This window comes from Corticium candelabrum, chromosome 13, assembly GCF_963422355.1.
Source record: "Corticium candelabrum chromosome 13, ooCorCand1.1, whole genome shotgun sequence".
NCBI classification, from domain to species: domain Eukaryota; kingdom Metazoa; phylum Porifera; class Homoscleromorpha; order Homosclerophorida; family Plakinidae; genus Corticium; species Corticium candelabrum.
In genome coordinates, this window is record NC_085097.1 from 5,933,906 (window position 1) to 5,948,905 (window position 15,000).

The 15,000-nt window shown below is 43.3% G+C and overlaps 3 protein-coding genes across 5 annotated transcripts in view; 2 read left to right on the forward strand and 1 right to left on the reverse strand.

Annotated features, from left to right (window-relative positions):
- Positions 1–4,975, forward strand: part of LOC134188725 (synaptojanin-1-like) — a 22,969-nt gene extending 17,994 nt beyond the window's left edge. Inside the window, exons 19-22 of one of the 2 annotated variants that reach the window (XM_062656904.1) lie at positions 74–266; positions 1,290–1,456; positions 3,042–3,600; positions 4,521–4,975. In XM_062656904.1, coding sequence (XP_062512888.1) covers positions 74–266; positions 1,290–1,456; positions 3,042–3,600; positions 4,521–4,810 — 1,209 coding nt within the window. In that variant the 3' untranslated portion in view covers positions 4,811–4,975. Of the gene's footprint in view, positions 1–73; positions 267–1,289; positions 1,457–1,494; positions 1,552–3,041; positions 3,601–4,520 lie in introns of those variants that run through there. The other variant, XM_062656905.1, reaches the window with a different exon arrangement.
- Positions 4,976–5,093: 118 nt separating this feature from the next.
- LOC134189114 (tectonic-3-like) lies at positions 5,094–11,499 on the reverse strand. 2 transcript variants are annotated; one of them, XM_062657349.1, is made up of 11 exons: positions 11,132–11,499; positions 10,128–10,237; positions 9,887–10,023; positions 8,442–8,544; positions 8,262–8,380; positions 7,354–7,560; positions 6,902–7,275; positions 6,500–6,668; positions 5,818–5,919; positions 5,522–5,569; positions 5,094–5,460 (listed from the first exon to the last, which is right to left on the reverse strand). In XM_062657349.1, the coding sequence occupies exons 1-11, from the start codon at positions 11,470–11,472 to the stop codon at positions 5,206–5,208; spliced, it is 1,965 nt and encodes a 654-aa protein (XP_062513333.1). In that variant the 5' UTR covers positions 11,473–11,499; the 3' UTR covers positions 5,094–5,205. The 2 variants fall into 2 exon arrangements, 1 of the variants encoding a protein (XP_062513333.1); XR_009971440.1 differs by lacking the exon at positions 6,500–6,668 and having other exon boundaries at positions 5,370–5,460.
- Positions 11,500–11,683: 184 nt separating this feature from the next.
- Positions 11,684–15,000, forward strand: part of LOC134188948 (serine/threonine-protein kinase BRSK2-like) — a 29,557-nt gene continuing 26,240 nt past the window's right edge. Inside the window, exons 1-5 of the mRNA XM_062657162.1 lie at positions 11,684–11,803; positions 11,871–11,965; positions 12,403–12,488; positions 13,978–14,118; positions 14,181–14,265. Coding sequence (XP_062513146.1) covers positions 11,728–11,803; positions 11,871–11,965; positions 12,403–12,488; positions 13,978–14,118; positions 14,181–14,265 — 483 coding nt within the window. The 5' untranslated portion in view covers positions 11,684–11,727. The remainder of the gene's footprint in view (positions 11,804–11,870; positions 11,966–12,402; positions 12,489–13,977; positions 14,119–14,180; positions 14,266–15,000) is intronic.

Genomic DNA, 15,000 nt, shown 5'->3' on the forward strand with positions numbered 1-15,000 from the left:
ATGAATGATCGTGCCATTTGTCTCTATCATAGTCTCTGAAAGATGTATGCTGAGTATCTACGTTTGTCTTTAGCCGTTTCGATCTAAAACTCCTCCTGCTAGACCAGCTCCACCTGGTCGGCCAAAACCAGTCAGACCAGAACAGGTGCTGTCGTCTAGTCTTGGCAAAGTGAAACCCCAGAAGTCGCCATCACCAACAGGAGACGTCTCAATGGCACTGGCTACAGGTGGCAAACCGGATAGCCAACCAGAGAGTAATGATGCAGGTAAGACCAGACCAATTAAGTTTCTTGATGCTCAGATTTGCTGGTCCAGTTTGATCTTGACCAAAATAAAGCTTTATGTGTACATGTGCAATGATATGCTGCTGTAAAATGACTTAGTAGTGTATACATCCTACGACTATGTATCAATGACTCTATAACTGTTAACAGTGCATGTGGTCCAGCAACTGTTTTTGTGTTCCGCTCGGTATCAGCGTCCTTTTGTTTATTGTCCATTTTGTTATCTCACATTTGTGTACAGTGCAATGAAAACTGCGCATGCTCAAAATGTCACATGATCATTACTTTTTTATTTTGATTGATCAGTTTAGGTTTCATATCCAGATATCCGAGCATAAAAGATTTAGCTGGTCTAGTCTAAGATAAATCAATGTAGAAATGAGGTAGATACACAGCTTGGAAAAGGTGGGTAAATACATTTGAAATATATTTACATAGAAAATGTTGAGAAGGCAGCTGGCACAGATTTAGTGTTTCTATGTGAAGAGATCGTTCTATTACATAAGTTCAGGTTGTGTGTTATGGTTTGATGCTTTGTGTATATAAAATCTATTTGAATGTTGATGTATTGTGCATTATAATCAAAAGCTATGAGGACCTCTCACAAGTCACGTGACTTGTGAGGAACGTACTTTGATAGAGGAAAACAGACGAGGCTAGCTAGCCTGTTATTTCATGAGTTTGTTGTTGTCAGGAGGCTTGTCCAATGCTCGGCATCGTCAAATAATTGTTCACAGTGTACAGTATGTTGGTGTGTATGCATACGTGCTTTAATAACCTGAGGCTCACATGCACTAGGGTTGCAGTAGGGTGTCAGTAGCCGGACAGACAGACAGAGGGCCAATTGGAATGCAGCGCATGCACAAAATTCCAGATGCTTGTATGTGCTTGCTTGTCAGTACGTCTGCAGCAGCTGTTTTATCTTGTTGCAGCAAAAATCTGTCATACTGTGTTGTTGGACCATCAAAAATCATTGATAATTAATTACATTGTGGTTGTATGTAGGACTTCATGGATCTGCCAATGGGCAATCAGCAATCTTGTCAACCAATTTGGATAGCAAGAAAGACAACAATGTGGTACCTCACGTGGTCGAGACAATCGGTAGTGAGGATGTAGACGGCAGCCTCAAGTCCGAGAGGAGAAACACGGGTAACACCAACGTTGTGATGGTGAGTGAGTGTATTTGTTTCGAGTGCTTTTGATACAGTTAGCATCTTTTCGGGGGCGTGGTAAAGTTTATGTCAAAGCTATCCCGGATATTGTCGGATATGTTATAAAGTTTATGTCAAAGCTAGCAGAGCCGAAGTCTCAGCAGCGAGTCAGCCCCACCACTTTTTGCACCCACGCGATGCCGCTGGTTAGCATCCTTGTGTGTGAATAGATAGAGTTCTAGTATTGTCAACTATTGAGTAACTCGTATGTAAGAGATACATTGATGTACCGTATTTCTTCGATTAAACGGTGGAGCGTTTACTTTTAGCTAGGGTTTCAACTGCGACATGTAAACGAGGCCACCGTTTATTCGAGGGCAGCATTTATTTGTTACACACTTTCTGTAGTGTATGTAGGAGTGTGTATGTACGTGTACACACGCTATAGGTTTGACACTTTTTGAAGACAACAACACACCGTACTGGTCAGTATGCATTTCACACTTTGAGATATCATGCAGTGAGATGGGTGAAACAGTATTCGGGCAGCCTAAAGAAAGTTTGAAACGTTTACCTAACATTTGCCTCTGAGGGAGTCGTAAGGTTTTTCCTTCAAACTTTGAGCTAGGCGTAGTCGTGTGTCACTTATCTGACATTCACTTATCCGACAGGTCAAGCTTGTCACGTGGGTGATCGTGTGGCTGGTCAGCTGTGTACATGTAGGTACATGTACATCCACATTCATGTCAACTGTTTCTTGTAACAAGTTTGAGAGTGAGTTCAAGCGTTTCTTCTCGTTGTATTCTACATTCATCTACATCTACATTCAGTAAACCTAATGTGGAGAAATTGCCGTATAATATGAACAATAGTGGAGTTTGTAACAGCTTCTGTTATCCAACGTTCGACAGGGCTTCGGTTCCAAGGAGTCGGATAAGTGACACGCGACTGTATATGGAGTTCACTGAAATGCGGCGTTTATTTGAGGGTGGCGTTTATATTTTATCTGTAGTCTCAGCTACCGCGTTTAATCAAAGAAATTTGGTATATGTGACTGCGGTATGTTGGTGACAGATTGAAAGAGTGCAATAGTAATAGACTGAGTTGACAAGTTTGCTACACACAAGGCATGCATACGAAGCACAATATGAAAGCACGTCATTTGTAGAAGGTCTAACACATCAACTAGAACTATTTCCGTAAGATAGTTTTCACAGAATTCGGATTGCATGACCAACACAATTTCATACAATAGTTTTATGGAATTCAAGCCACGTGACCAACACAATTTTATACAATAGTTTTATGAAATTCAGGTCACATGACTAACACAATTTTATACAAAAAATTATGGAATTCAGGTCACGTCACTAACACAATTTTATACAAAAAATTTATGGAATTCAGGTCATGTGACCAACACAATTTCCTGTCACTTGACCAACACAATTTCATACCGCTATAAAACTTAATTGAGTTCTTGTCAGTCGTTATGATCTCTTGGTTAGATGTTGCATGCTCACATGCTGCTTCTCATACTCTAATCGACGTTACAAACTGCTATAAGTCACACAACGATCGTGCTTTTTCTGTTAATCTTTAGGCAGCAGGACCGAAGAAAGCACCCAAGCAGCCAAGGCCTTATTCTCCAAAACCATTACGACCCAGTAGACCTCCATTGATTAAATCTAAATCGAGCCCAATAGCAAGTGATAATGCAACAACAACAGAGCAAGGAGTGGCAGCTACACAAGCACCCAAGCTTGTGGAAAAGAAAACGCATTTGAATGAAAATACAGAGACTGAAGTAACGGCAGTTGAGAATTCTGTGGAAGTCGATGGTACTGGTGTCCATAGGGATCATGTTGATCTCAATGTGGGTGAATGTTTGAGTACAGGAGGTGAGAGTAGTAGCCAAAATGACATCACGTTGCCAGTGAGTGTTACACACGTTGAGACGTCGGAGGAAAGCGGAGGCAAGAAGGAGATCAACGAGGCAGCAGAATTGATCGAACAATTGAACGACGTTTGTACTGCTCCTATTGAGAGAGAAAGAATGCGAGGAAACGTCGAGTTAAGAGCAGAAACGCTCAATGTAGACGAATCACATGAGACGAAAGACGTCAGGAAAAGCGACGAACATCAAGAAGAGAAGAAACGAGGTTTGAAATATGTTAATTTTTAATGTTTATTTGTATTGTTGTTTGAGTCGTGTTTGAGGCACGTGATGCACAAATTATTGATATGATTAGGAGGACATGCTTTAGTACTAACACAGACGCTGCAAACGATGTATACTACATGCTCCAACTTCTTCACATATGTAAGGCCAGACGAGCTAAATTTTTATGCTCGGATATCTGGACATGAATCCTGGACCATCCAATCGAAATATGGAGTAATGATCATGTGACATTTTGAGCATGTGCAGTTTTCATTACACTGGATACAAACGCAAGATATAAAATGGACACTAAAGCGGAAGACGCTGATACCAAGTGAATGTGGAAACGGTTGCTGGACCAAATCGCCTCTAAGTAGTCCCAGGGCAACCATATGTCAATGTTTAGTTGCTCGTTCATTACTTTGGTCGTCCATAAACTAAATCCACGACCTCATTGCTTAGAATGTACGATCATGTTGTGAGGACTATGACTGTCGGATCTATTTAGAATTGTGCTGTATCTGTCAGCTGTTGTTCGTCCATCACACTAACAGACAATCGCACTGGACAAATATTGTAACTTGACGTGTTAGGATAGAAGACCCTAATGTTGAAAAATGCGCGTTGACCTCTTCGCCAACTCCACGTGCAGATATGTCTAGTCATGCTTCATCATCAGAATTTGCAGTGTACGCCACTGAAGACTTTCTCCAGAAAGGAGATGAAGATAAATAGATAATTTCAATTACTAATAATATAAAATAAATTTAATAATTTAATATATTAATTAATAATTTAGTAAAATATATTAATAATTTAGTAAAATATATTAATAATTTAATAAAATAATTAATAAATAATTCAATAAATAAAATAATTTAATATAATAATTAATATTAATTCACTTTTTATCAACAGATAGCTCACTGGATATCTCACCCAACGACATCGCAGATCACGAAACTCGGAAAGTAGCCACACAACAACGTCCACTACCACCCATTAGAGGCCCATACTCATCTGCAGCCATTACAAAGCATCAGCAACTGAAAAGCAGTGCAGATGCATCATCACTCTCAGTGAGAGAACACAGTCAGTCTGACGCCAAAGTGCTGCCCGGGAAGTCAACATCCCGACCATCATCAGACAAAGTAGCAGAGAAACTGAGACCTCCGAGGCCACCAGCACCGTGGACAAAGAAAAAATAAGGGTTGGACTGTTTGGTGAGTTTGTATTTGAATTACTTAATGTGATATTTCGTTACATACGAGTATAAGTCTACTGTGTTATTGAGGAGGACAGTTTTGTATTACCGAGCCGTCTGGACGGTTTAGTTTTAAAATGAAGGCCCAATGTATTGGCAATTGAATGTATCTGAGTATCTATTGTATTTGAGTCATTGAGGATCAGTATGCTGTGTGTGTGTGTGTGTGTGTGTGTGTGTGTGTGTGTGTGTGTGCGTGTGTGCGTGTGTGTGTGTCCATGCACGTGTAATACGATTTGTATCATTGTATTTGAGTCATTGAGTATCTGTACACTGTAGCTAGGCCGTAGACTTTCTACCAACATTCTACGATCAAAACATAATCCAGCTGTACAACAGCTAGCAATAAACCGTGAGTGTGGATGCCACACTAACAAACACACCAACTAGCACTAACGTCCATGTGTGTTGATGTTGAGCAGCTCCTCCATAAAACGGATAAAAGAAATCGGCTGGCAGTTCTGTTGACACCCGGAACGGTGGCTTAAGAAGCTGTCTGGGTGGGTTGGACACGTCGATGAAAGCAACGGTGCTGGAGAACTCGATGAGTTGAGTCATTTGTGAAAATTTTGGCTGACAGAATGGCATGGTGCACTAGAAATAGAGAGGTTAACATTGATTGTGGGACAGGGGGTGCAATGGGTTGCTGTCTTACTCGGAATTGAATGTCTTGTGTGATGTAACTGAACCGAGCTCCTATAATCTGACATTGAAAGATACAATGTTGTGTGTGTGTGTGTGTGTGTGTGTGTGTGTGTGTGTGTGTGTGTGTGTGTGTGTGTGTGTGTGTGTGTGTGTATCTGTGTGTGTGTGTGTGTGTGTGTGTGTGTGTGTGTGTGTGTGTGTGTGTGTGTGTGTGTGTGTGTGTGTGTGTGTGTGTGTGTGTGCTGTCTGTCTGTCTGTCTGTGTGTCCATCCGTGCATGTGTAATTAGGTAATCATAATAATGCACCTTAGCTTGAGGGTCAGTGAACGACCCAGTGAGAGCATACAAGATCTCTAGATGGACGTTTACCGGAACATTTGGACAGACACCAGAGCCTGGATCTGCAGTCTATATGAACGATAAGACAGCAATGATCTACAGTAGTCTCCAATAGCATCTACTGAATTGCAATTACACGTTCTTCCTTGTGATGTAATTGTAGTCATTGCATATTGTGCACTCGTCTGTCTGTTTGTTTGTGTGTCTATCTGCCTGTCTGTTTGTCTGTCTATCTGTTTGTCTGTCTGTTTGTCTGTCCACCTGGCCGTCTAGCTGTCTGTCTGTCTGTCCACCTGGCCGTCTGTCTGTCTGTCCGCCTGGCCATCTATCTGTCTGTCTGTCCACCTGGCCGTCTGTGTCTGTCCATCCATTTGTCTGTCTGTCCATCTGCCTGTTGTCTGTCTATGTCAGTCTGTCTGTTTGTCTGTCTATCTGTCTATTTGTCTGTCCACCTGGCCGTCTATCTGTCTGTCTGTCTGTCCACCTGGCCGTCTATCTGTCTGTCTGTCTGTCTGTCCACCTGGCCGTCTATCTGTCTGTCTGTCCATCTGTCTGTTGTCTGTCTATCTGTCAGTCTGTCTCCCCGACCTTTCACCCCATACCTACTACCCACAATGCACACCAACAAGTCACATTCACATATCAGTACCCCAGCTGTTGGTGGCCGTTCTACCAGCAGCGTCACCCAGTCTGCCAAGTTTGCCGGATCAGGATTTCCAAAAACGGCAACGTGAGTCGGAATATCGCCGCCCCGCAGTAGAGTAGTAGACAGAGTTTGAAGAAATGGACAAGACTGGGTGATGTTGTCAAACGTAACTCTACACACACACACACACACACATACATACATACATACACACAAAATCACTAGATAAGAGACATGCAGCCAAATGACAGTTACTGACGATGATGTGGACAAGAAGGGAGTGAACACCGACAAACAAAAGGACAACACACATAGACAGACAAACAAACAAGTGGTCATGCAGACGGGTTTCAGTCAATACAATTGCCGGCGTTTTGTCACAACAGAATAAAACATCTCACGTACCTCATCACACAACCCGTTCGCAAGTCCTCGCCGAACAATACGGATCGACGCTCATGAATCTCCAGGCAGTCTCCACCCGCGACCGGCGGCTCGACAACAGTCAACCAGTTCAATGGCTGAGGACTAAGCTGGACAGCCTGAGACCCGGCGGTTCCGCCAGCCACCAGCCTGGCAGCGATGACCGGTTTACCTACAATATATCCCGGATTTCCCGACCTCGTGTAGGATGCTGCATTGAGGGAATCGACTTTGTGAAAGTGGATGCTGTATTTTTGTGTAAGAGGGAAGGATGATGAAGGGACGGAGGCGAGAGCGAGAGAAAGTGAGACAGAGACGATGCCTTCTGTTGCATTATGAGTGATGACATACGAAATCTATTGCACAAACAGTGATCAGGTTGATATCAAACTTTTGTGATTAGATTGATATCAAAATTTTAATAGGTTTCTTACCTCTCTTGCTACATTGTCACACTGATTGGTTAGAATGTTGTAGACGGGGTGTGGTAGGGTGTCGTTGATATTGCAGGCTCTTGTGATGCGAGGATTCTCTGATACGATGCAGTTGATTGGATGATCAATGTGAATAGGTATCGTGTTTGAGCCGTTGAATATTGCTTGAGAGCCGTTTCCGGTGGGAGATGATTTCAACACAGGAAACTGGATAGAGCAACATTGATAGGTCACTGAAATGGAGGCTGCAGCTCTCAATACACTAGACTATTGTATTAGAGGGATGCATCTCACAATACACTAGACTACTGTATTAGAGGGATGCATCTCACAATACACTAGACTATTGTATTGGAGGGATGCATCTCACAATACACTAGACTATTGCATTAGAGGGATGCATCTCACAATACACTAGACTATTGTATTGGAGGGATGCATCTCACAATACACTAGACTATTAGAGGGATGCATCTCACAATACACTAGACTATTGTATTGGAAGGATGCATCTCACAATACACTAGACTATTGTATTGGAAGGATGCATCTCACAATACACTAGACTATTGTATTGGAGGGATGCATCTCACAATACACTTTACTATTGTATTGGAGGGATGCATCTCACAATACACTAAACTATTGTACTAGACTATTGTATTGGAGGGATGCATCTCACAATACACTAGACTATTGTATTGAAGAGGTGCATCTCACAATACACTAGACTACTGTATTGGAGGGATGCATACATTAGACTATTGTATTAGAGGGATGCATCTCACAATACACTAGACTACTGTATTGGAGGGATGCATCTCACGATACATTACACTATTGTATAAGAGAGATTCATCTGTCAGTCTCATCAGACTGCATTACATACTTCTAACAATCAGCTATACCTGAGCTACTTTAAAGCCTTGAGAGTACGAGTTCGAATCAAGTGCAGGCAACGATGCACAATCGGTGGCCAAGTCACCAACAATTCGAATGCATTCGGTCACCTCATTCTTGAGGAATGCTATCATTTAAATTGAAAATGAGTTACGTACAAAAGTTGTCTATCTGAGTCGTCACTGTACCGGCCATGTTGGTGTCTCTGCATTCAGTTGTATCTAACGCTTTCGGTAGACTAAAATAGGCTTGAAAATCTGAAGGCAAGACCGTGACAATGGGATCACCGAACTGGAATAAATGAAGACAAACTTAGCAAAAGTGAGAGCCAATTTGTCCACTTGAGTCTGCACTGCCTGTCGATGTGTCTATCTGTCTGTCTATGTGTATGTCTGTTGTCTGTCTGTCTGTGTGTCTGTCTGTTTTGTGTCTGTCTGCCTGCCTGTCTGTTGTGTGTGTCTGTCTGTCGTCTGTCTGTCTGTTTATCTGTCTGTCTGTCTGTCTGTTTATCTGTCTGTCTGTCTGTGTCTGTCTGTCTGTCTGTATGCAGGGTTGTCCCCAGCATACAAAAGGCACGGCGCTCCGCCAAGGCATCCACTTGGTACAGACCCACCATGCTTTGCTGTATGAGTAGGCAGTGATTAGCTATGAAGACAATGGACTTGTATTTGTATTTTGAAAAGTGGGAAGTTGTTTCAGGCTAACAAGTAGTTCCTGGGATGCTTGGTTTGAAGATAAGACCAATTAGGACAAAGACTGCCATATGGTATAAACTTAATTGTAACACAAGTACTCAAAGCTCAACAGTGGTTGTCTTGCACTCTGCCCAATATTTAGGTCAGTATCTGATGGTAACAAACGAAGTCTGTAGATATCTGGCCTTCCTATCCTATATAAAGGGAGGTTTTCAACTTCTTGAGGTCTGGAAATTTTCCCACTCGCATTAATCTACCTATCATGTGGTCAAGCACAGTGAACTAAGACAGAGAAACTTTTTTGAAAAGATAAACCACTTTGTTCCTTTTGTGCCTGAGCATTCTGTGACAACAGTTTGTGGTATGTCAGCGTAAGCAAACCTGCATGAAAGCTTTTGTGGGTTTACCATAGAAATCGGAATGGGCGGGACCAAAATTTAATGTGGGCGTGGTTATTTCCACTGTGCCTTACGAAAATCCTGGGAACACCCCTGCTGTATGTATGTATGTTTGTCGTCTGTCTGTCTGTCTGTCTGTTGTGTGTCTGTCTGTTTGTCTGTCTGTTTGTTGTGTGTCTGTCTGTATGTCTGTATGTATGTTTATTGTCTGTCTGTCTGTCTGTAGTGTGTCTGTCTGTTTGTCTGTCTGTCTGTTTGTCTGTCTGTCTGTTTGTTGTGTGTCTGTCTGTTTGTTGTGTGTCTGTCTGTATGTCTGTCTGTATGTATGTATGTATGTATGTTTGTTGTCTGTCTGTCTGTCTGTTGTGTGTCTGTCTGTTTGTCTGTCTGTCTGTCTGTCGTGTGTCTGTCTATCTGTCTGTCGTGTGTCTGTCTGTCCATCTGTCTGTCCATCAATACAGTACATCCACCACAAGTTCTTTGCTGCTACGTCAATCAGTCTATCTCCATTACAACACCTAAACTCTACAATTTCCTTGCCCTGTAGTATTGCCCAGGCACTGTGGCACTCGTCTGTTCTATTTGAAACGAATGTGTAGAAAAGTCAGACACACGAGAATCAAAATCATCCGTTGATGTGACAAGATCAGGTGTAGCAAAGTCTTTTCTACTGGGATCTACAAATAGAGAAAAATTAAAGTTTAAAATGTGGTGAATGAGATGGTGAGAATGATGAGAGAGAGAGAGAGAGAGAGAGAGTTGAATGAAGTGGATCAATTACTGTTGTCTGTGTATACGCAGAATAAGCTTGGGTTGTTTGTCTTCTCGGTTTGGTATTTTACGTTTGATATTGCGATGATGTGCTCGGACACACAAACACGATCGTTGGTCCTACACGAAATAGATTCGGTACACACACACACACACACACACACACACACACACACACACACACACACACACACGCACACACACACGCACACACACACCTTCACACACACACACACACACCTTCACGCACACACACCTTCACATGCACACACACACGCACGCACACCTTCACACACACACACACACACCTTCACACACACACACACACACCTTCACACACACACACACACACCTTCACACACACACACACACACACACACACACACACACCTTCACACACACACACACACACACACACACACCTTCACACACACACACACACACACACACACACCTTCACACACACACACACACACACACACCTTCACACACACACACACACACACACACACACCTTCACACACACACACACACACACACACACACACACCTTCACACACACACACCTTCACACACACACACCTTCACACACACACACCTTCACACACCTTCACACACACACACCTTCACACACCTTCACACACACACACACACCTTCACACACACACACACACCTTCACACACACACACCTTCACAAACACACCACACACACACACACACACACACACACACACACACCACACACACACACACACACACACACACCACACACACCACACACACACCACACACACCACACACCACACACACACACACACACACACACACACACACACACACACACACACACACACACACACACACACACCACACACACACAGACCACACACACACACACACACACACACACACACACACACACACACACACACACACACACACACACACACACACACACACACACACACACACACACACACACACACACACACACACACACACACACACATCACCTATTCACTGCATCAAGGCAGGCTGTAAACACAGCAACATCTCCCTCACTACAGTCCGTATCACAACAACAGTTGGGACTACAATCCGGTGCTGGAGAGAGATCACAGCCACAAAACCCTGCTGTAGTTTGGGCTCTTGCTTGAGAGCCTGAAGAAGCAGAAACGGCCGTTACTGGAGCGGAAGTAACAGCAGCTTTTGACGTCATCTGAATGGATGACGTAGTGATGGAAGGTAATGTCGGAGCCGAAGAACTGCTCGGTATGTTTGATGAATCATTCGTTTGTCCGTAGCAGGCAGTAATAAATAAGAAAAACTCGGCATGAAGAAATACGGACGCCATAAAACTGCCGTGGAAACGACATACGGGATATACATCCGGGTATTTTGCAAGTAAAGTACTTTGTGGACGCTACTGCAAACTTTATTTCAAACAAAAATTACAGAATTAGTACAATTAACAATGTAAGCTGCGGCGTTTGCCTAACTAAACGTTTACGCTAGTAAACACTGAAGCAATTAGTACAACCACGTGACATCCGGGTGTGCGACAAACGAGATCAATTCTAAACGACATCAGGGCCGTCTGAGAGTGGCTATGGCTTCACGAGACGTGAAAACGAAAGTCGTCGGTCCCTACGTCTTGCACGAGACGCTGGGAAGAGGACAGACAGGTAACTCAATCGAGATAAGCTGAAAGTGCGACAGGAAGGTGGAGTTTTTGTCGCCCCTGACTTGCAGGACTTGTGAGACTCGGTAAACACTGCCTAACAGGGCAGGAAGTCGCGGTTAAAATCGTCGACAAGATCATTCTATCAGCCAACATTTTACAAAAGGTGAGTTCTTGCGCGTACTAATAGGGAAGCGACCTTCGCTGTAGTCTCTAGTCAGGAAGTGAAGGAAGACAAAAAAGTGGCGCAAATACGCACGAATACGCGGAAAAACGAGCACGACGAATGTCTCATTGGAGCGCACTGATGGAAGTTCTACGTTGCTTTCCTATGAGACTAATTGCTGTCAAAATGGTGTTGGACATTTTTGTCTAGAGTGGCGGCGTCTCGCACACGGTAGTGCGACCGAGTGTGATAGCGTTGTCCAATGAAATGCTTCAGTTTGCGCGAGAGCCAATGAGAATCGACGCGATGCTACGTTAGCGGCCAATGAGAATGATTCTAGAGGTAGTGAGAGAATGTTGTCGCGGGAAAACGAGTGCGTGTAGCCCTAGAGACGCTCTTGTGTCATCCTGTCTAATTATTGTGATTCGTTTTGGCAGGTAGAGCGCGAAATCGCCATCATGAAGCTCATTGAACACCCAAACGTGCTTCGACTGTATGACGTGTACGAGAACAGAACACACTTGTGAGTGCTACACTGTGTAAGACGTTTGTATGGCAGATTGTCTAGTATACGCAATGCTAATATGCTCATGTGGATAATTAGATTCCTAATATGGGTGTCTAATTATGTAGGGTTACTCACATAGAAATGTGTGATGACGTCAATTGGTCGTTTTGTCTGTTAAGATTAATTGTGTGGCTGTGTGTTGGTATTGAGATCCAGCTGGTATGTTAGTCTGAAAATGGTTGACTTTGAGATCCATCTGTTTGGTTAGTCTGAAAATGGTTGACATTGAGATCCATCTGGTTGGTTAGTCTACTTGGACTGGAATGGTTGACGTTTTACCTGTACAGTATGGATTGTTTCAGTATGGTGTTTGAATCAGCATTGTAAACCAATAGGATTTTTGGCTTGTTAACTACTGCTCTAGTGCAGCAGTAAACGAGAAACAAAATTTAATAATTTAAGACCAAACCAAAAATATCAAGTTTGGGTACCCTCCTCTCCTCTCTCCCCTCCTCTCTCCTCCTCCCCTCCTCTCTCCTCCTCCCCTCCTCTCTCCTCTCCTCTCTCCCCTCCTCCCTCCCCTCCTCCCTCCCCTCCTCCCTCCCCTCCTCCCTCCCTCCTCCCTCCCCTCCTCCCTCCCCTCCTCCCTCCCCTCCTCCCTCCCCTCCTCCCTCCCCTCCTCCCTCCCCTCCTCCCTCCCCTCCTCCCTCCCCTCCTCCTCCCCTCCTCCCTCCCCTCCTCCCTCCCCTCCTCCCTCCCCTCCTGCCTCCCCTCCTCCCTCCTGCCTCCCCTCCTCCCTCCCCTCCTGCCTCCCCTCCTCCCTCCCCTCCTGCCTCCCCTCCTCCCTCCCCTTCTTCCTCCCCTCCTCCCTCCCCTCCTCTCTCCCCTCCTCTCTCACAGCAAAAAACGTCACAGCAGAAAACCCATCACAGCAAAAAAACCGTCACAGCAGAAAACCATCACAACAGAAAACCATCACAACAGAAAACCGTCACAACAGAAAACCGTCACAGCAGAAACTGGTCACAGTGACCGATGTCTGGTCCCAAATGATTTTTTGCTCTGACATTTTTACGTTTATAGCTGCAGTAGCCTTGCAGTACAGTGCGGATGTGTTTGCTTTATTGAAGTCAACTGGGTAAATACTTCTTGTTTAGGTAGTATGCCTGCCGTATGTGTCACAGTAACGGAGGGTCCACGCTGTTTGGCACCTGTAGAGCACCGAGAGTCGGATGCTGGACAACCTACTGACAGAAGTGTGTGAGACGTCAAACCTTGAACACATGCAGAGTGCATGCACACCCTAATCCTAAACCCTAAATATTTGAACAAATAACCCGACCGACTGACCACATTTTTGAGTGAATCGTATCCGAACTTGACAATTATGTACGTCTTTGTCTTCATTGAGGGTTGTATGTATGTATGTATGTATGTATGTTGTGTGGGTGTATGTGCGTTTGTTGGTTTCACGTTGTGTGTACATGTTGGACTGTACTTCTAGATTTCTAGTTCTCGAGTACGTGACTGGTGGTGAACTATTCGATTATCTAGTGAAGCAAGGACGTCTCACAGAATTTGTAGCAAGAAAGTTTTTTCGCCAGTTGATTTCTGCTATGGATTTCTGTCACGCTCACTGCGTGTGGTATACACAGTCATCACAATGTCTGACTTAGTGAGAGTACGTTGAGTGTAACTCTGTTGCAGTCATCGCGATCTGAAGCCCGAGAACTTGCTTCTCGACATCGACAACAACGTAAAAGTGTGTGACTTCGGAATGGCATCTCTACAGGTCAGTTATCTATAAATAAAATTAAATAATTATATAATTAATTAATTAATTGAGTAATAAATTACAAACATCTGTTTATGATTTCGAGTTTAATTAATTATCATTGCAAGTTGATATCAAAATGCTTTATAGTTTATAGGCAGATTGAGTTTAGATGTCATTAATATAATTAATTAATTAATTAATTAATATTTTGGAGTTGATTTCAATGTGCTGCTGTTTGCTATTGCAACTGCATCGTATAAGAGTATCTAACAAGATTAACGTGTAATGAAATATTTTGTCAGATTTATTGAAGTGTTGCCTATTATGAAAATGCTTGACGTAATGGCTGACATTCGTATACGCCGATGTACAATACCTACTCATTAATATTAATTAAGGTTAAAATTATATGCTCAAGTTATTCATTATACTTTTGAGAGACACGAATGTCGAGAAAACAAGGACACACACACACACACACACACACACACACACACACACACACACACACACGAGAATGCTGCGAAACCAGTTTGTTGCACATGTGTATTGACATTAATTTAGGACATGTTGGAGGCACTCTGTTTTGTTAACAGACACTTAGTAGGGTAAGTGGTTGTGTAAGTGTCTTCTGTACATGTTTGTGTTTTTAAGGAGTCATCTGGTAGCATCTGTGCACCTCCTTTGTTGTATGAAATAGGAAACTGTTTGCTCTATAGTAGACACTCGGCATTGAATTACTATGCATCC